Genomic DNA, 21,109 nt, shown 5'->3' on the forward strand with positions numbered 1-21,109 from the left:
CGAAGGACTGAAGAGATTTAAGTTGTACATCTCAATCTTCATAATGAATTAATTTGTCAAACTAGGACCTGTAGATTTCTGACTCGTCGGGGAGGGAAGTTTTGTCACATAAAATCGGGTGTGCATCTCGTACTTTATTTTTATATACTCTAAAATGCTTCAAATATTTGTGTTTATTTTTACAAGCATGAATGATTGATTAGTATGATGAAATAAATGTTCAATATTTGAAATCAATCAAGCTTGTGTGCTTGTTAGTGTCTTTAAAGAAATTGCCAAAAAGCATAAATAGAGTTGTCTATTGCTTTCCGGGCATAGTACCAATTGAATTAGTATCAATGTTTAGATTGATTTAGGATTTGATTGTTACTGAACGGTCTCAGTCCAGTCACTCTTCAATTAATATCTATCCATATTAATTGATAAAACCGTCGTCAAGTTTGAAAGCAGACAAAGAGGGAAAAGAAAAAAAATCAATATAACTATCACCAAAAGTATCAAGGACTGTAACCTAGTAGTAGTATCTCCTCTACCAAGTCCCCACAGGGGCAAATGGATGTGTTGGTTTCTTGGTAAGAAATAAATTGCACCAAAGTGAAAATGAAAATTACTAAATACGTGAACTTTAGTGGCATTTTCTTGCTACTCCCCTAGAGGAAAGTGCAGGCAAGACTAGACCTGATGCTTCACAAGGGTCCAGGGCCAAGTGACTTACCACTTGAGGCAACCCGTTGGGGTAATGGTACTTATGTTACTCTTACCCAGGAGAGAAAAGGGAAGAATAAAAATTCACAACGGTCCAGGGCCAAGTGACTTACCACTTTAGACTTGGAGTCATATTGCATCCACCTGTAACAAAAATGACATTGGATCAAATAAAAAATTCAAAATTCAAAAAACAGATAGAAGGTTCTGTGCCTCAATATATAATGCCACTCAACCTTACAGACAAAGGAAATGATATTTGTAGAAAAAGGGAAGTGCATCTAAGATATTTTATTACTAAATGGCTCATAGCTAACAGATCAGACATAATTATATCTTTATTACTCAATCCATATAAATCCATATGCCTAAAATAAAACGCCATGCTTATTAGAATGACAAATGCAATACGTATAATACATAAACGAGAAAACACCAGATATACAGCAATATTTGGCAACTTGCTAATAAAATCAAATTAATTATAATGAAAAATATCATTTGACTAACATGGCCTAAAAAGGATTCATGGGGAAAAAGTAATCACAGGTTCCAGTTGCATATCTTTTTTTAAAAAAAAAAAAAAGAGGGTAAATTACACTGACCTGCCCTGAGTATGTCATATTTACACAGACCTCCCCTATGGTTTTCAAAATTACTCTGGCCTTGTTATACGAACCTCCCCTAGTAATGGCATGCCGTCAAATAGACTAACGGAATTGTATAATTTACTGAAATGTCCTCAAAGAACATTGGGAAATTATTTATTTATTTATTTTTGATAAGTAAAATATTTTAAGGGGAACATGTCCGTAATACACAAAAACGAAAAACCTAAGGACCAATAGATCAAATAAATCATCAATCGAGGAGCAAGCGCTTCCTCTTACATAACAAAAAAGAGAACGAAGAATATGAGTTTTCAAATTTGCTAGAGACGATTCCTTTCCTTCAAAATTTCAGTTATTTGTCTCTCTCCAAATACACCACCAAACACAGTGTGGGACAATCCTCCAAAAATCACGGCCATGACCTTTGACTGGGCATCTTCTCCATGCGTTAATTAATTGAATGGAGTGCTTAGGCATCACCCACTGAACGCCAAAAATACTGAATATAAGATTCCAACAACCATACGCCACACGACAATGCATAAGAATGTGATCCACGGACTCACCGTCTGTTTTACATAGGCAACACCAGTTAACAATGGTATTGCTTCTCTTTCTCAAATTATCCAATGTCAAAATCTTTCCCCGGTGACAATCCAAACAAAGAATGCAACTCTAAGAGGAGCTTTAGAGTGCCAAATAGACTTCCATGGGAATTCTTGGCTAGCGAAATTGGACAAACACAAGAACAAGGATCGGACTCCATATCTACCATGAGTGGAAGGGACCCACAGAATATCGTCACAACCTCTACAACATCCTTCTGTCTATACAATAGATCCAAAAAAACACATACTTCCACCATCTCCCAATCCTGAAAAGAATGCCTGAAACGCACATCCCACGTAACCCCACTACTATCAAGTTGATAACAGTCAGCAATGTAAGCATGTTTATTCTCGATAATAATGAAGAGTCGAGGAAAGGAAAGAGACAACAACTGATCACCACACCATAGGTCTTCCCAAAATCGAACATGCCTACCATTATGAACCTTGAATCTAATGTGGATGGAAAACACATCCCAACCCTTCTGAATAAATTTCCACACGCCAACGCCTCCTGTTACAGAGATAGGACGAGAGGACCAACCCCCACTCTCCTCCCCAAAGCGACACGAGACAACTCTTCTTCACTACTAATGACGCTCTTTACCGAACCTCCATAACCACTTTCCTAATAAAGCTCTATTGAAAGGGACCAACCTCCGAATGCCTAAACCGCCTAAATTCAAAGGTATGCAAACTTGCTCCCAGTTAACAAGATGATACTTGAACTCCTCTCCTCTTCCACCCCAAAGAAAGTCTCTCTGAATTTTTTCAATCCGTTCAACAACAGAGCATGGGATTTGAAACAAAGATAAAAAGTAGGTGGGAAGGGACTTTAGGGTACTCATAATAAGAGTGACCTCCCCCCTTCAAAAGATACTGTTTTTTCCATCCTGCCAATCTCTTTTCATACCTATTAATCAACGGATCCCAACTCCCCACTCTCCTGGAGGAAACTCCCAAAGACAATCCCAAATAAGGAAGTGGAAAAGCACCCACTCCACACCCAAGAACTGCAGCTAAGGAGGAAATATCTGGAACATCCCCCACTGAGACAAGCACACTCTTTCCAACATTGATCTTAAGTCCAGACACCGCTTGAAAACAAGCAAGAATGCACCTCAAATATTTGAGTTAAGAGACATCGGCATCACAAAAAACCAAGGTATCGTCCGCAAATAACAAATGGGAAATTTCTATCTGATGAGCAACATCTCTACCGACTCTAAACCCCCCGATGTAACCCAAATCCTCCGTTTTTTTCATTAATTTGCTCAATCCCTCCATGACAATAAGGAATAAGAAAGACGATAAGGTGTCTCCTTGTCTCAAACCGCCCGAGGTCGCAAAAAAATCAGCAGGAGATCCGTTCCCAAGCAAAGAGAACATGATGGACGAGATACAAGTTTCGATCCATTTTATCCACCTGTCTCCAAACCCCATCCTCCGAAGCAAGTAAAGAAGAAACTTCCAACTAACGTGATCAGAGGCTTTTTCGATGTCAAGTTTGCATAAGACGCTAGGAGCTCCACTCTTCAACTTAGAGTCAACACATTCCCCTGCGATAAACCCGGAATCCAAGATCTGCCGTCCTCTAACAAAAGCATTCTGTGACTCTGAAATAATTCTATCCAAAACATTTCGCATCCAAAGAACAAGAACCTGGGCAATAAGCTTGTACATACATCCAATTAAGCTGATTGGCCGAAAGTACTTAATATCAGAGGCGTCGCCCTTCTTAGGAATAAGGGCAATAAAAGAAGCGTTCAATGATTTCTTAAATGTGCCATAAGAATGAAATTCCTGAAAGGTGCACATCACCTCACTGCGCACCACCTCCCAACTCTCCTTGAGAAACCGCATAGTGAATCCATCTGGCCTAGAGCTTTATCACCATTACAGCTTGATAACGCCTTAAGTACTTCCTCTTCAGTGAAAGGAACCTTAAGCTTATCACTATCCAGCGTAGAAATAGTATTGAATTGCAGACCATCAAGTTTGGGTCTCCATCCCAAAGTCTCAGTGTAGAGCTGCTAATAAAAGGAAACAATTCCCCCATGCACCTCATCCTCCCTCCACAACTCTGAACCATTCACACGGATACGCCCAATGTGATTACATCTTCGATGAGCGTTAGCAAGCCTGTGAAAGAATTTTGTGTTGCGATCACCTTCTTTTAGCCACAATGCCCGAGATTTCTGACGCCATGAAATCTCCTCCATAACAGCAATCTCAACAAAATTTGCCTAAAAAGACGCTCTTCTAAAGCGTAAAGACTCCGCGTCCTGCCCCAGCTCATCAAGACGATCAAGTTCAGCAATATCAGCCATAACTCTATTCTTCTTCCATTCAAAATTCCCAAACACTTCTTTGTTCCACTTCTTAAGCTCATATTTGAGAATCTGAAACTTCCTAACACAAAGCTAGTAGAGCCTGTAAAAGTTGCCTCCCCCTACTAAGACTAGACTTTCCCTTGGAAGTCCTCAAATCTCAACCACATATTTTCGAAGCGGAATAGTGTGCGTCGAGATCTCATCCTTCCGCAATTGAGAACTAAGGGCACAAGATCGGACGTTACCCTGACCAAAGTTGCCTGAGTAACATCCGGGAATTTCTCTTCCCAATCCCCAGAAATCAGAAATCTATCTAGCCTTAGAAAAGTAACCGGATCCCTGCCATTAAACCATGTAAAGACTGCCCTTCAATGGCAGATCAATAAGAAAGTGACAATCAATAAAATCGGAGAACTAGGTCATCTCCAAGGACCACCTACCCCCTGTGGACCTCTCAAACGGAGACCTAACAAAATTAAAATCTCCGCCTAAGCACCAAGGCAATGACCACAATTCCTTAACGAAGCTGAGCTCTTCCCAAAAGACTAGTCTATCACAATCAATAACGGGTCCATAAACTCCAGAAAAGACCCAACTGAAGTTATCATCCTCCATCTGAAACACACATCACAAAGAATAGTGCCCTTTCCATAAGTTCGTTCTGGACAACCATCTTTGATCCCACATAATTAGAATTACGCCCGATGTACCGGAGGCATTTAACGCTTCCCATTCCACAAATCTTCCTCCCCAAAGACTCCTAACCACCTCATCAGTAGTAGAGGCCATCTTGGTTTCTTGTAAGCATATAACATGGGCATTCCACTTCCTCACAGCAACCTTGACCACCCTTCTTTTATCCGGATCATTTACACCAAGGACGTTCCGTGTAATAATTCGTAACTTCATTAAGAACCAAAAACGATCATTTCCCCTCCTCCCCATTTCCCACTTTTGGTCCTTCCCCTTTCTTTAGTCACCCCATCCTTCTCCTCATAGTTAACATAGGAAATAAGGTTCTTGACCTCCTGTTCCCCTTTCCGATGTGATGGATGTTTTCTATTTTTTACATTTTTTGTGCCTTGAAAGGTCTCTGTATTATCGTTTCCTGCCACAATAGCATGAAGAATGGACTGAGTTCGGTCATCATCACCCTCCGAAGAGACACCCAAAGCTTCACTAACCACGCCAATATTTTCTATCACCCATTCCATGCCCAAATCATTAGTCGTCTCTAAACAATCAGGGCGCACAACTGCCAAAGGTTCCATTATGTCCACATCAGATTGATCCATTTCCATCCAGGAATAAAAATCATTAGAACAGACCTGCTGAGAAGAAACCCGATCATCATACTCCTCCCCCTCACTCTCTTCGTCATTTCCGTATGTATTTCACTGCGAATCCGGCTTTGTTCCAGAATTATCCGTAACATCAAATCATGAGCATCATTCGCCTCAGTCTCGGATGGTAGGCAATTTAAGCCTTTCAGAGCAACAAAAAGCTTAAGTTCGTTAAGCAAAGCCACAGCTAAATCATCCATCAGTTTGAAATGAAGATCCCTTCCTACACAAACTGTCACCCCATTGGAGCAACCTACACTTCCGGACGTGTTTTTTAAGGTCAGTGACCCTTCAACCCGTGAAACAATGGCCCTAGAAAAGTCCCTCTGTTGAACCGTACTATTCTCCACACCACCACCACCACTTTTCAACACCTCACACGAAGGAGTAGAAATAGAGCTCTAAGAATGAGAAAGAGAGTTCAAAGCTGGAAAATTAGAGGCAGGAGAGCGTGCTACCCACTTCTGTTTTTCATTACGGGTCCATCGAGAGCCCTGGCGACCGGCTGTTGCAATCGTCGTCCTCCACTTTGCTTTCTCAGTCGAAGACTAGTGAGGTGTAACTCGCTGTAGAGAAGAAGAAGAAGAAAGAACTTGAGACTGAACCTGAACCTAAACCTGGGCTTGTCCTTTAAAACCTAACCCCAATGATGGACCTGGATCATTTAAAAAAGAAATGGACAAGGAGTTGGGTCCTCTCTTTACCCGTCTTTTGGTGTGGGCTGTCCGAGGCCCAGATCGAGCCAAAGTCCTAGTAGGCTTGGGCTTAATGAGCCCATTCTTCAAACCAGGCCCATAATGACTTAAGGACTCGGCCTTAGCCTGGCCTGACACCTTCTGGCCCAAATCAACCTTAGCCCAATCAGAGTTGCGGCCCTTCCCACTCTCTTCACCAACCCTTAAAGATAAGGATAAGGAAGAGTCTGGATAGGAGCCCCTACGACCGCCACGGCATCTCTCTCCTGGTCAGCTTCAACGCGCGTAACCGGCGCTTGTCGGCCACTTGTTCTGTCCCCCACAAACTTCTCCACCCTTTGTATTTCTCTTTCCTTCAGCCATTGTTGGATTTGTAACACCCCTTTCTCCCCTTTGCTAAGAAGCATATTCCATTCTTCCTCCGTCATGCGATGTGACCATCGCTGCCTTCAAGACTCTCCGTGGAGGGAACCAGCTCCGACGAGACTTCTTCCCAGATCGCAACCTTGTAACAGAAGGTGTCATCATTAATAAACACAAATTACGGACAAGCTGACCCAATTCTCACTGTGATCCGAGCACTTTCGGCATCCCTCGTCTCATTAGCAACAGCTCTCACAAATCCACCACACAACTTCCCCACTTCAACGAACAAGGCGTGACACCATAGATGGAGAGGAAGTCTGAACAGCTGGATCTGTTTGAGACCTTAGTCTCTGAGAATACCACAACAACCAACACTGAAAGACCACACATCGATCCGTAAGGTTGCAGATCCCCACTGTCGCCGGCCTTCCTTCAACACCCGTTGAGCCTCTGCCTGAGAAGGAAACCTAAAGAGAAGCAACGAATCGGATAAGGGTGTAACCCCCACCCCACAAGACGTGTTCCATGTCCGCGCCGCCCATTCCTCCACTCGATCACACCCCCCAACTTCCTTGTCGAAACGACCAACCAAGCAAGATGAGAGAACCGTTTTTCTCCCTCCGACGGACTCCCCGTCGATGTACAAGGACGGCCCTCGGTGAGGAACTGCCGTCTTCACATCCCCTTTAAGCGAGATTCTTGGTATCTTTGTAATCTCTACAAAAGATTTCATCACACTCCTGAGGAAACCACGGTCGCCCCAAAATCGCCCCTAGCAAGGTGAAATTGCCCCTAGTGATGTCATCACGCAGTAAGAAATCATTAAAAGCGTTCAAAGCATCCCTCAAAAACAATACGAGGCCAAATAGGGCCTCTAAACCCTCAACAAATACAAATATTGATTACCTCAATTACGGGGTGATTACTTTTATTGTGCTATATAGTCAACTTTTGATTACCGCTACTACGACTTCTATACTGGAACGTCCGTGGCCTTAATGACCCGGGCAAGAGGAAGGTAATGAAGATGGCGGTGAGGAAATGGGGGGTTCATTTGGTATGTCTATAAGAAACGAAGATTGATTCTATGACTGAAAGAGTCGTCAAGAGTCTTTGGGGTAGTAGGTTCGTTGAATGGGAGGCGCTGAATTCGGTAGGGACTTCTGGAGGCATTCTTCTCATGTGGGATAAGCGATGGATGGGTAATGTTGATGTCTGTAGGGGGTTATTCTCTTTGTCTTGTGCCTTTGTGTTGGAGGAGAATGGTTTCCCTTGCGCTTTCTCTGGTGTGTATGGCCCGATGGATGACTACGAGAGGTCTATGCTGTAGGAGGAGCTCAGTGGGGTTCAGGAGATGTCTCTTCTAGGGATGGCAATTTTTACCGCCCCGCCGGGGCTCCGCCCCGTCCCGCCCCGTTAATAACAGGATATGGAAACAAATTTTATACCGTCGGGGCGGGTATGGATACATTTTGTGTACCTGCCGCGGGTAACGGGGCGAGGACGGGTTCTGATTCATATCCGCTCCGCCCCGCCCCGTTATATATAATTCTTTAAATTTTAATATATATATATATATATATATATATATACACACACACACATATTATAAGTTACTCTATATAAGTTATAACCCTAATGCATAGTAGCAGTGTCTCCACATCCGCAAGTTCACAACATAGGGGTCGGCGCATCTTACCCAAAAACCAAACTCTCGGTCCACTTAGGCAGTTGAGATCCATGATTCATTTGAATCTCTGGTAAGATCTCTTGATTCTCTTCAAGTTTTTCCTGCGTACTTGAGGTTTGGGTGACCTGCGCAACACAAGTTAGAGAGAAGATCTGGGTTTTGTTAATAGAGAAATGTGAGGAGAAAGAGGGTTGTGGTGGTGAATAGTGGTGGGTTTGTCTTCTGACGAAGGAGTAGAGTATGAGAGAGATTGGTAAGAAGAAAATCCATTTTTTTTAGTCGATTAGTTGTTGTCTAAACTCAATTTACCATTTCACAATTCATGAGAGAGGGAGAGACGCTAGCGACGACTTTATTAGTGCTCTTTGAGTCGATTTAGGTTTGTTCTTATTTTTTTCAATTGCTGATTCTACATATAATATTTTGGTACTGATTTTTCTGGGAGTTTGGTTGAAATTTTTTTCTCTTGCTAATTTGATGAATACGCCAAAGGTAAATTGTTTATTTGTTTGTTTGGTTTTTTCTTTTTCATAATTTTCGGTACTATGGAAGACATGGGTAACCGCATATGCCAATGGATTGATATATATGTTATTTCAGTAGTCAAAAAAGGAAGAAAAAAAAATGTTAACAGGGTAGGCGGGGCGGGCACGGGTATTGTCATCTCCCAACGGGGTGGGGATGGACTTGATAATTCAACCCGTCCCGGGGCACGGGGCGGGTATGGATTTGTCACTAAACAGACGGGGCGGGGACGGGTTTAGCCAAACCCGCTCCAAACCCGCCCCGTTGCCATCCCTAGTCTCTTCCATGGTGTGTGGCAGGGGACTTTAATGTGGTTAGATCCCCGTTGGAGAGGTCTACAGGTGGATTATGGACTCCAGCTATGAGACTTTTTACAGAGTTTATCGATGATCATCAGCTTATTGATCTCCCTTTGGAGAAAGCTGCTTTTACTTGGTCCAGTGGTAGGGAGTTGTCTACTTTTTCCCTCCTGGATAGATTCTTGATTTCTGGAGAGTGGGAGGAGCAGTTTCTGGACACAGTCCGGGCTGCATTGGCTAGGGTGACGTCGGATCACATTCCTTTAGTCTTGGAATGTGGAGGTTTAAGAGCTCGTCGCACCCCGTTCAGATTTGAAAACATGTGGCTTAGAGCGACGGACTTTCAGGGTTTGGTGCGGAATTGGTGGGCGGAGGACATGGTGGTGGGAACTTCGAGTTTTATCCTTGCAGGGAAGCTTCGTAATCTGAAGGATAAACTTAAAAGATGGAATAAGGAGGTATTCGGTAATTTGGAATGGAGGAAGAATAGGGCCCTCACTGATATTGCAGAGTTGGATAGATTGGATGAGACGGGAGGTCTTGATGAGCTTCAACGTAATAGGAGAGCAGCTTGTTAGGCTGAATAAGCTGAGATTGCGGTGATGGAAGAGATCTCGTGGCGGCAAAAATCTGGGGCATTGTAGCTCAAAGAAGGAGATCGTAACACTAAGTTTTTTCACCGAAAGGCTAATGCTCATAGGAGGGGCAACCATATTGGTCAGATTCGTGTGGATGGTTCGCTGTTGGTTTCTGATGAGGAAGTGCGAACGGGGATTGTCTCTTTCTATTAGAAGTTATATACTGAGCCTCTTCGATGGAGGCCAAGACTGGATGGTCTTCACTTCGATTCCATTTCAGTGGAGGATAGGGACGGGCTTGAGAGGCCATTCACGGAGGAAGAGGTTCTGGAGGCCTTAAAGAGTTGTAATAGTGATAAAGCTCTAGGCCCTGATGGCTTCACTATGAATTTCCTTCTGGAAAGCTGAGAGGTGGTCAGACTGGAGATTATGGACACTTTTCATGAGTTTCATTCCAATGGAAAATTCGAAAAGTCGCTGAACACTTCTTTTATTTCTTTGATTCCTAAAAAGGGGAGAGCTTCTGACATCAAGGATTGTAGACCTATTAGCATGATTGGGTATTTGTATAAGCTTATAGCTAAAGCCCTGGTATCGAGGTTGAGGGGGGTTCTGGATGGAGTTATTTCAGAGTCTCAAAATGCGTTTATTGGGGGTAGACAGATTCTAGAGTCTGCTCTTATTGCTAGTGAATGTGTGGATTTTAGGCTTTGTAGCGGGGCTCCCGGAGCTCTGTGTAAGCTGGATATTGAGAAAGCTTTTGATCATGTTTGCTGGAATTTCTTGTTCTATTTGCTTGAGAGGATGGGTTTCGGAGAGAGATGGAGGATTTGGATTGTTACTTGCGTTTCGACTGTCAGATTTTCAATATTGGTTAACGGTTCTCCATCTGGGTTCTTTGGAAGCTCTCGTGGTTTGAGGCAACGGGACCCTCTCACTTGCTGTTTGCGGATGACACTTTGGTTTTCTGTGAGGCAGAGGTGTCCCAATTGAGATATTTGAGATTTGCTCTGGTTTGTTTTCAGGTTGTTTCCGGCTTAAGAATTAACGTGGGCAAGAGTGTTCTTGTTCTTGTGGGGGAGGTTTAGGAGGTGGCTTCTCTTGCAGCTGTTCTTGGATGTAGGACGAGCTCTTTCCCAATTTCTTATTTGGGTTTGCCTTTGGGTGTCTCCTCTAGAAGGGCGGGTAGTTGGGACCCGGTTATTGACCGTTTCGAGAGAAGATTAGCTCGGTGGAAAAAACAATATCTTTCGAAGGGAGGAAAGGTCACGTTGGTAAAGAGTGTTCTATCCAGTCTTCCAACTTATTTCCTTTCCCTGTTCCAAATTCCCTCTTCCGTTGTCAGGAGACTTGAGATGATTCAACGAAACTTTCTTTGGGGCGGCAGGGGGGAGGAGTTTAAGTATCATCTTGTTAGGTGGGAGCAGGTGTGCCGACCTTTTGAGTTAGGAGGTCTTGGGATTCGGAGATTGGCCCCTTTTAATAGGGCTCTCCTTGGAAAGTAGCTTTGGAGGTTTGGTGGTGAAAGACATAGATTATCGAGGAAGCTTATTGTTTGTCGGTTTGGGGAGGAGAGAGGAGGATGGTCTACTAGACCGGCTAGATCTGCTATCGGCGTGAGCGTGTGGCATTCTATTGGGAAGGGTTGGGATGAGTTCTCTAAGCATTTTAGATTCAGAGTTAGGGAAGGTCAAAATGTACGGTTTTGGAAGGATCCTTGGTGCAAGGAACGTCCATTGTGCAGACAGTTTCCAAGGTTGTTTAGGATTGCTGTGGATTGTCATGCTTTGGTTGCCGACTGCTATCACCTTAATAGCGGTAAGTTTTCTTGGGATGTTCAGTTCCGGCGAGCCTTTCAGGATTGGGAGCTAGATGATGTTTTTGGCTTGATGGATCTTTTGTATCGACAGGAGGTGGATGGTACTGACCTCTTGACTTGGATGCCTTCTTCACAGGGGATTTTTCAGGTCCAGTCTTTCTTCTTCCGTATTTCCGGCTTTCAGACATCTGCTTACCTGTGGAAGACGGTTTGGCATTCGAAAGCTCCTCTTAAGGTGGCTTTCTTTGCTTGGAATGCTATTTGGGGTAAGATCTTGGCTCTGGACAATTTGAGGAAGAAACAAAATATCATTGTTAATCGGTGTTGTATGTGCATGGCCAATAGAGAGTCTGTGGACCACCTTTGCTTGCACTGCACAGTGGCCCATGACTGTTGGAGCCTTATATTGGGTCTTTTTGGTGTCCAGTGGGTTATGCCTAATATTTGGAGGGGGCAAAGGGTGGGGACTCGTGCTCGCGTTTTCTGGAGGGCGACTCCCTTTGCATTTGGTGGTGCCTATGGAAAGAACGTAATAGAAGGTCCTTTGTTGGGGAGGAGTTACCCATTGGGGTTTTAAAGTATTCCATCATTTGTACTCTAGAAAGCACGGACACTCCAAAATAGGCAAAGAATCCGTGTCCGACACGTGTCGGACACGCCAAAAAACGTGAATAGAATTTTTTATTTTTTAAAAATTTTCGGACACGGCACGGACACACATCCGACACGCCAGGGGTGTGTGTCCGACACGCGTGTCTTATTTTCAGGGGTCTAAAAGATAATTTTTGAAAGAAAGTTGGGTTAAAGTATAAATATATGAAGTTATTTAACAATTTTTACTTATGTGGTCAGAACATAATAATTTTAAACTTACAAGGTTAATATGCAATTTTAAACAAAAGAAATAGATATTTAAGGCTAGTCATTACACTATTACAAGATGAGATTCAAAGGACGTCTGGGTTGCTCTCTCAAAGTGACGAAGCTCTGCTGCCGATCAAAGGCGACTCCCAGTCCAGCCTCCTGGTCAGTCTCTCTCTCTCTCTCTCTCCCCCCTCCTCCTCCTCTTTTCTTCCTCCTCCTTCCTCTTTTCTTTCTTTTTCTTCACAAACCCCAGTTTCTTTCTTTCTTTCTTTCTTTCTTCATCTTTTTTTCTTTTTTCTTTTTTTTTTTTTCGTTTTCCTTTTTCAAAACCCCAGATTCTTTCTTCTTCTTCTCTCTCTCTCTCCTTTTTTCTTTTTTTTTTTCCTTTTTCACTAACCCCAGTTTCTTTCTTCTTTATTTTATTTTTTTTCATTTTTCACAAACCCCAGATTCTTTCTTCTTTTTTTTTTTTTTTTTTTTTTTTTGCCTTTTTCACTAACCCCGGTTTCTTTCTTCTTCTTTGTTGTTTTTTTTTTTTTTCATTTTTCACAAACCCATCTCTAGTGTTTTTCCTTTTTCAAACCCTAATTTCTTTCTTCTTCTTCTCTGTGGTCTTTATTCAGCTGTTGCATATGACTTGTGAATCTGTGATCAAACAGTAATTTATTCATTCTTTGCTAACTGTTCTTTCATTGCTGACTGCTGTAAGTATGGATTTTTTTTTCTTTTCTTTTCGTGTCTAGGGAATTAGACATGTCATTGTCTACATCAGTTGCTACTAGCACTCCTCAATTCGAACCAGATGAGAACAAACCACTTTGGAACTATGTCACACAATTAGAAAAAATTGGTGGTGGAGAAGGAAATTTTTTATTCAAATGCCACTTTTGTAATAACGAATTCAGGGGGTCTTATACAAGAGTTAAAGCCCACTTGTTGCAAAACACTGGTATAGGTATTCGTATATATCCAAAAGTCACATCTCAAAATATTGCAGAATGCAAAAAGCAATTGAAGAAGCCGAATTGAGAATTAAAAATTCTAAACCAAAAAAAGTTCCTTTGCCGCCATCTAGTGCATCATTGGGTGGTACTACTAGTCTCACTCAAGAGGCTTATGTACTAAAGAAAAGAAAGGCAAGTGGGGCTGCCATTGAGAAGGCATTTAATAATGAGGCGCGGGGACAATTGTACTCAAAGATTGCTAGGATGGTTTATTCGGCAGGATTGCCGTTTCATCTAGCAAGAAACCCGTATTATGTGAGTTCATACAACTATGCTGCAAATAATCCTATGTCGGGTTATTTGCCTCCGAGTTATAATCTATTGAAAACCACTCTACTTCAAAAAGAATAGGCAAATATTGATAGATTATTGCAACCAATTAGGGGTACATGGAAGGCAAAGGGTGTTAGCATTGCAAGTGATGGTTGGAGTGATCCACAAAGAAGGCCTTTAATTAATTTTATGGCTGTGACAGAAGGAGGTCCCGTGTTTTTGAAAGCTGTTGATTGTTCCGGTGGAATTAAAGACAAGTTTTTCATTTCAAATTTGTTAAAGGAAGTCATAAATGAGGTTGGCCCCCAAAATGGGATCCAAGTAATTACAGACAATGCCCCAAATTGCAAGGCTGCTGGACAACTAATTGAAGGGCAATTCCCTCGCATTGTTTGGACACCTTGTGTGGTCCATACTCTTAATCTTGCCCTCAAAAATATTTGTGCTGCAAAAAACGTGGAAAAGAATGAAACTGCATATGCAGAGTGTGGTTGGATTCTTGATTATGCTGATGAGGTTACAATAATAAAGAATTTCGTCATGAACCATTCAATGAGATTAGCTATTTTCAATGAGTTTGTTAGCTTGAAGTTGCTTTCGGTTGCAGAGACACGCTTTGCTTCTGTTGTTGTGATGATCAAAAGATTTACACTTATAAAAGGTGGTCTCCAAGCAATGGTCATAAGTGACAAGTGGACTTGCTACAGGGAGGATGATGTAGGAAAGGCCGATTATGTGAGAGAGAAGCTGTTGGATGAACAATGGTGGGGAAAGATTGATTATAACCTTTCCTTTACTTCACCTATTTATGACATGCTAAGGGCTTGTGATACTGATAAGCCTTGTCTTCACTTAGTTTATGATATGTGGGATACAATGATTGAAAAAGTAAAGATCGCAATATATAGGTATGAAAGAAAGCGAAAAAGTGAAAGTTCTTCCTTTTATGAAGTGGTGCATGGGATACTTGTAGCTTGTTGGAACAAGAACAATACTCCGCTTCCCTGCTTGGCACATTCACTAAATCCAAGGTAAATCATTAGATACTAATTTGTAAGCTAAGGAAGTTTTAATCTTAGTTTAGAATTAAGGAAATTAAATTATGAATTAAATGCATTCTCTTATTTATTGTAGGTACTATAGTGATATGTGGCTTAGTGAAGACCGAAGTCGAGTTCCACCACACAAGGATTTAGAGGTCTCACAACAGAGAACAAGGTGACTTAAAAAATACTTTAGTGACCCACGAGCATTCAAAAGTCCAATTGGAGTATGCTAATTTTTCATCAAACTCGGGGGAATTTGGGGAGAGTGATTTTATATGTGATAGATATACCATGGATCCTAAAAGTTGGTGGGTTGTACATGGTTCATATGCTCCCTTGCTTCAAGAGTTAGCTTTGAAGTTGCTTGTCCAACCTTCTTCCTCCTCATGTTGTGAGAGGAACTGGAGTACTTATTCTTTTATTCACTCAATGAGAACGAACAAGATGGTGCCACAACGGGCTGAAGATTTGGTTTTCATTCATAGTAATCTTCGTCTTCTGTCAAGGAGAACCCCACAGTACAATGAAGGACGAACTAAGATGTGGGATATTGCAGGAGATGCATTTGATTCATTTGGTGATGTTGGGGTGCTTGAGATTGCAAACCTCTCACTTGATGAGCCGGAATTAGAGGCAGTATTATTTACCGATGATGGAAGTGTTAATGATGATGAGATTCATGAGACAATTGATGATGAACAACAATAGATGAATGCTGATATGTTCTTTTTTTTTGTTTCGGACTACCCTTTTGGTATTATAAATGGTAAAGTCTTAGGTCAAATGATGGATGGGAATAGATGATAGTATACTGACTTGTTTTTGTATCTTTTTTGGGACAAGCCTTTAGGTTTCTGTGAATGTTAAGTGCTAACAGTACAGTCCTGAATGTTAAACAGTCATGAAAGTTAATAGTCCTTTCTGTCTATGCTTTGGTATTTGGAATAAAGTTGCAATGATGATTAAATGATACTAGTTATTATTCTAATGTCTTTGTTTTTTATTTGGTTTTATAACTCTACAACATTATTCTTTTATAGTTTATTAGTTATGAGTTATGATTTGTGTATTTTTTCCATTGTGAGGTTGATAAAAAATAGTAACACTCAATAATTTTTAAAGTACTACATCATATATATATATATATATATATATATACTATTCGCCGTATCCCCGCCGTGTCCGTGTCGTGTCATATCCGTGTCCCATATCCGTATCCTTGTCCTTGCTTCTTAGTTTATACTCTTTTTTGTTGGGGTATGGGGAGAGATAGTTCTTCTGTTGAGGAGATCGTGGACTTTTTTGGGTCTCTGGGTCCATAGGTCTCCTCTTTTCTTTGTTTTTTGTTTTGTTCTTGGTTTTGTACTGATCTTGGAACGCGTTCCCCTTTTGAACGCTTTCTAATACAATTTTACTTATCAAAAAAAAAAAGTTTCTATAAGAAGGGTATTATGTAAACTTGGTGAGGCAGTCAATGAATGAATAAAAAAGTGTTATGAAATTTCTTCGCAAGTGATTCACAAGATATGAGGGTGTGAGGCCTTCCCTAGGTGTGATGCCTAGACCCTATTGGTGTGATTCCAATAGGTTTTTCTTGTTTTCAATCCATTATCTCTTCTAACAGCTCTTGAACCCCAATCTTCTTCATTTGAACTTTCAGCCCAAAACTCTTATTTGCTTTCTTCTATTTGAGTCTGTTCTTGTCCTACATCATAAGTAGAACGCTTCTTTATTGTAATTTTTTTATCCAACATAACATATCATAGTTTAAGACACAAATAGTATTGCTTGTGTTATATTGATACGACAATTTGTGTTTCATTGTCGGTGGGCCAAGTTCCGTTCCGTTCGTAAGTTCTCATATAATCATTTTAAATTAATTGGAGAATCGCTAGATTTGTTCAAACATCTAAGACTGTTTTCCTCAATCGTAAGTCCTCTATCCTTAAAACCTCATTCCTCTATTCTTTAACCTCAATACTCCTTGAGTAGAGCAATCATGTTTCTCATATAAAAAGTTGTCCTAAGATGAAGTTGGCTTGTCACAATGGACAAGCTTCAGTTCACTATAGTCTAATTAATGGGCTTGTACGATATCACTGCTCAAGTTTTAAGGATGGTTTGAATGAAGGTCTAGATGCTTCAAACTCAAAATTATCAATTACACAGGTCAATACAATCAAAATAGGATGTAAATGATTGGGAAAACATTTAATAACTCTCTCTCTCTCTCTCTCTGAAGAAAAAAAAAATGAAGAGGGGGTGGCTGTGGGGGATACACAAAGAGAGAGAGAAACTAAACTTGGTTGGACCATCAAGATTACCACATAGGAGTTTAAACATTTGACCACAATACATGAATGTGTCTGTGTGTATATAAAAATAAAAAATAAAAAATTCCTCCTGGAATCAGCATCAACTAGTTAAAACAAGTCCTTGAATTGCAAATTAGAGAATCCTTTATGACAAGCAAGCCACGAAACTGATGAAAGGCAGAAAGAATGGAAAATACTTACCGAGAGTCCAAAAAAAGTGATTGTACATCTGCCTGACCGAGGCCCTCTGTATTCAAGAGGTAGAAGTCTGTACTCACTTCTGCACTCACCGTTACAGGATCCATGCTGTCAGAAACTTTCAAGGTCATGATGGTAACATGTTGAACTTTAGGGGGCACCCTTTTTATTTCAGTCCTCGCCACACAAAATACTTTGTTTCCCAAATGAACAAGACTCGAGGTGTATAACCTATACAGCAGATCATCAAGAGGGTCCGTATCGACAATTTTCACTGGAGCACCAAGAGATTTAATGGTACGATCATCATCATCTCCAGAGGAAAATGTAACGTGGTATGCAATCAATAAACAATTCTCCACCCAAGTGTATACGAAATCATCAACAAATTCAGACTTTCCAATGAAGGCATAATATCTCACATCTCTGTATTCCTTTTCAACGACCTGCCACTTCTCCATTGAACTCCCGATTCTGTAACAATGGAATTCAGTTTTGCCATAATTAGTTGCATTTTCAACTGAAATGAGAATAATGTCATTGATGACTGCGTAACCTACTACAGCCATGCTTGTCTTCGCCGGCACACGGTACTCAGGTACGATAGAATCCCACTTCCGATGAATAGGATCAAAACGTTCAAATGACGGAGATTTTATGCGGAAGCCAGAACATAGGGTATCTGTAGAAAGCACATAAAAACTTCCACCCACTGCCATCACTTTGGGATAGGGTTTTTTTGCTTGTGGCTTTGGCAACTGATCGAGCTCTTTGGTAACTGTATCGAAAAGGAGGGGATCGAACGAGATTATTTTGCGCCCATCCTCTGTGGATAGCGTACATGAAGCCGCCAAGCATATTTTCGATCCTACCATGTCACAATCAACCAGTGAAAGTCGGTTCTCTTCAGAGCAACTAAACGCTTTCACCAGAGGACCATCAATTTTAATTTCCCCTACTCCTCCACCTCCACCACCAAATTTGATTTCATAAATTGCAGCACAGTGTAGGGACTCATGAAAACTCGCAACCATAAACAAACTTCTTGCCGCATCCTCCATCTTTAGTTGCCTCCTCCGCCCAGGGCCGGCCTTGAGATTCCAAATATTTTGAGAGGCCCTAGGCAAACTTTCAAATGTGAGGCCCTAAGTTTCACACTCGCAAAAAAAATTATAATAGTGCAGAATTTTCACACGATGTTTTCAAATTCTATAGCTAATTTAATTGTGTCCATGTGCATTGTGCATAAGACAACTAACTAATAACTATAATCTTCATTCATTAAATCTTCATGTTCATTGACTAACTTCCTATGATCTCATTCATTAAATCTTCATGTTTATTGAGATTTTCTTCATTTGCTTTCGCATTCATATGTTCTTCATTCACCGAATCTTCAACTAAACTCTCTATTTGTGTATTGCTCCTAAAAAAAATTAAGATCATCTCCTTTTTGAGATTGAATCAATTCTTCTTCTCTCTTCTTTTTTTTTTTTTTCCTTTTTTCATGCCCAGATTCAAATTTTCTTATAGACATAATGAAATCTCTTGAAATCTAAATAACAGGAACCATAATCAACATAAAACTAGACTTCAAAAAAATAATAATAATAATTTGCTTTGTTTAAAGAAAATATATATTACCTCAATATACAATGATTTGATTCAAGTTCAAGGCAAATAACCTCACGAGATCCTAAGAAGAGTGTCTTGCTAGCATGTGAAAGAAGATCACAATTAACATAAAACGGATGGAGAATCAAAGAGAAACAATAATAACTAAGCATTGCCAATCATACAATAAATATAATAAAAAAAATCTAAAATCAAGCAGTTTGGTCGAATGATCTCCTGGCTGGAGTTTTTCACTGGAATCTGGAGGAGAGGAGAGAAGACAAAACAGAGTATCCAAAATACAGTCCAAAAGTGGAAATGGGGAACAGAAAACTGCAGCTTCTTTTTTACATTCATTGTTTATATAGCTGCTAAAATTTGATGACTACAGATGACAAAATATGTGGAGATGAGGTGACTATATATATAGGAGGCTGAACTTGTAGTGCTGAAGAAGTAGTGGGACTTTTAGGTTATATGTGGCATCTACTATCATATATAGTTTTGTCTTTCACTCTTTATATTAACTACACTTTGTGTGTGTTTTTTTTTGGAGCCAATTACCCCTTTCTTGATTTCAGGATGAGGAATCAACTTTAATAGCAGTGATTGACTGATCATTGCTACAGAAGACCCGTACAAATTCATAGAAAAAACCATTAACTTTTGTTCTGTTAAAACCTGCTCTTGATTTCCATGTGTTTGTACATACTGATGGCAAGTGCTTTGACAGTATTATTAACTGAAATTCTAGCTGAGCCAACTTCAAATAACATCAATAATGGTGGTATGTATCTTCATATAAAAATAAAATATAAAAAAACCCTTAATTTGGTATAAGCATAATTTAGAGATCGAAAAAGTTAATTATTACCTCAACGGCTCAACCCGCTAGAAGGGATCCTTAATTTTCGTAGGATTGGATGTGAAAATGCAAAAACTTATGAGGAAAAGGGGTATCATTGCTGCTGTTGTGAGATTGGAGTGGAATTAGGGAGAGGAAAAAAAGTGCCTGCCATAGATTATGGACTCGATCGCCATGAAAGACACTTGTAGAAAGGCACACATTTATTAAAATACTAAGAGAACCATAATATATTCATTCAGCTTTTGATAGCCATCACACACAGTGACACGCACACAAAAAACCCTAGTTTGGAAGCTACTTTTCACTATTGGAACAAAGGTAAAGGCCCGAATCAAACGAACCAAAGTTAGAACAAATCAAATGATGAGATGAACGAAAGAAAAAAACATATATAAAAGATTGATTCATGCAAATGGAGAGAGAAGAGATAAAGAGGATGAACATACCTTGTCACCTGAGGCGATAGCGGAGGCCGCGTCCTGCGGAGTGTCGAAGCAGATTGTGTCGCCTGAAACTTGCCCTAACTTAATACTCGTATGTTTTTTTTTCCATCCCCTGTTGGGCCTCAGAGGCCCAAGGCGACCAAGACTCGTCCTTACCTAAGGGTCCATTTTGTTAAAAAAAAATGTACGATGCAAAGTGAAAGCAGGAAAAATTTAGCATGAAAGAGAAAAAAAAAATGATTTCTTACCAAAACTATCCTCGTAATTTTAAATACTTAAAAATAAATTAATTTTGTATTAGATGAATCCTCTTGGTACTTAATTATTTATATTAATTTTTAACAAATAAATAGTAAAATGATGGATTATTAATAATTGTTATTATTATTTATATTCATATTTAAATTAGAACAAACTAAGGAGGACTGGATTTTAGTTATCAAATTCTTTTTATTTTGTGTTTTAAATAATAATTATTTATATTCATATGTAGAATGTAGTTCATTTATCATAACATACTCCTGTTTTTATTGGAATATTAAATATATATTTTTTTGCAAGCCCCTCAAAGAAACACTAAATGACAATACTCTAGGATAAAAATGGTCATGCAAAAGTAACATTTTATAGTTAATGCATAATATTTTTTTGGTTCATGCGCAATTTATCGGTCCACTTCCATATTTTATGACTATGAACCATGCAAAAAAATTTTGTAAAAAAAATAACATATGATTGAGTATAAAACTCTATTAAGTTTCAAAACTATTTAGATAATAAAAAAATAAAAATTATTTTGATTTCCATCTTGTGAGATGGTTATCTCATATAAATAATATGATGACTCTAATTCATGTCTTCTCATATATCTATTGAGATATTGGAAAAAAATTAAAAGTAATATAATTCTAC

The 21,109-nt window shown here is 40.0% G+C and overlaps 1 protein-coding gene across 13 annotated transcripts in view; it reads right to left on the bottom strand.

Moving 5' to 3' along the window:
• Positions 1 to 20,340, bottom strand: part of LOC132269144 (uncharacterized) — a 57,704-nt gene extending 37,364 nt beyond the window's left edge. For 10 of the 13 annotated variants that reach the window (XM_059770216.1, XM_059770213.1, XM_059770211.1 and 7 more), the window contains exons 1-4: positions 20,201 to 20,340; positions 18,917 to 18,985; positions 17,276 to 18,391; positions 819 to 849 (exon numbers count right to left, since the gene is read on the bottom strand). In XM_059770216.1, the coding sequence (XP_059626199.1) occupies positions 819 to 849; positions 17,276 to 18,333 (1,089 nt within the window). In that variant the 5' untranslated portion in view covers positions 18,334 to 18,391; positions 18,917 to 18,985; positions 20,201 to 20,340. Of the gene's footprint in view, positions 1 to 818; positions 850 to 17,275; positions 18,418 to 18,916; positions 18,986 to 20,200 lie in introns of all 13 variants that reach the window. The other 3 variants (XM_059770206.1, XM_059770207.1, XM_059770208.1) reach the window with 3 other exon arrangements.
• Between the last annotated feature and the right edge of the window lie 769 nt (positions 20,341 to 21,109).

This window comes from Cornus florida, unplaced genomic scaffold (assembly GCF_030987335.1).
Source record: "Cornus florida cultivar Cherokee Brave unplaced genomic scaffold, ASM3098733v1 CherokeeBrave_3.0.0_Hap2_Chr08, whole genome shotgun sequence".
NCBI classification, from domain to species: domain Eukaryota; kingdom Viridiplantae; phylum Streptophyta; class Magnoliopsida; order Cornales; family Cornaceae; genus Cornus; species Cornus florida.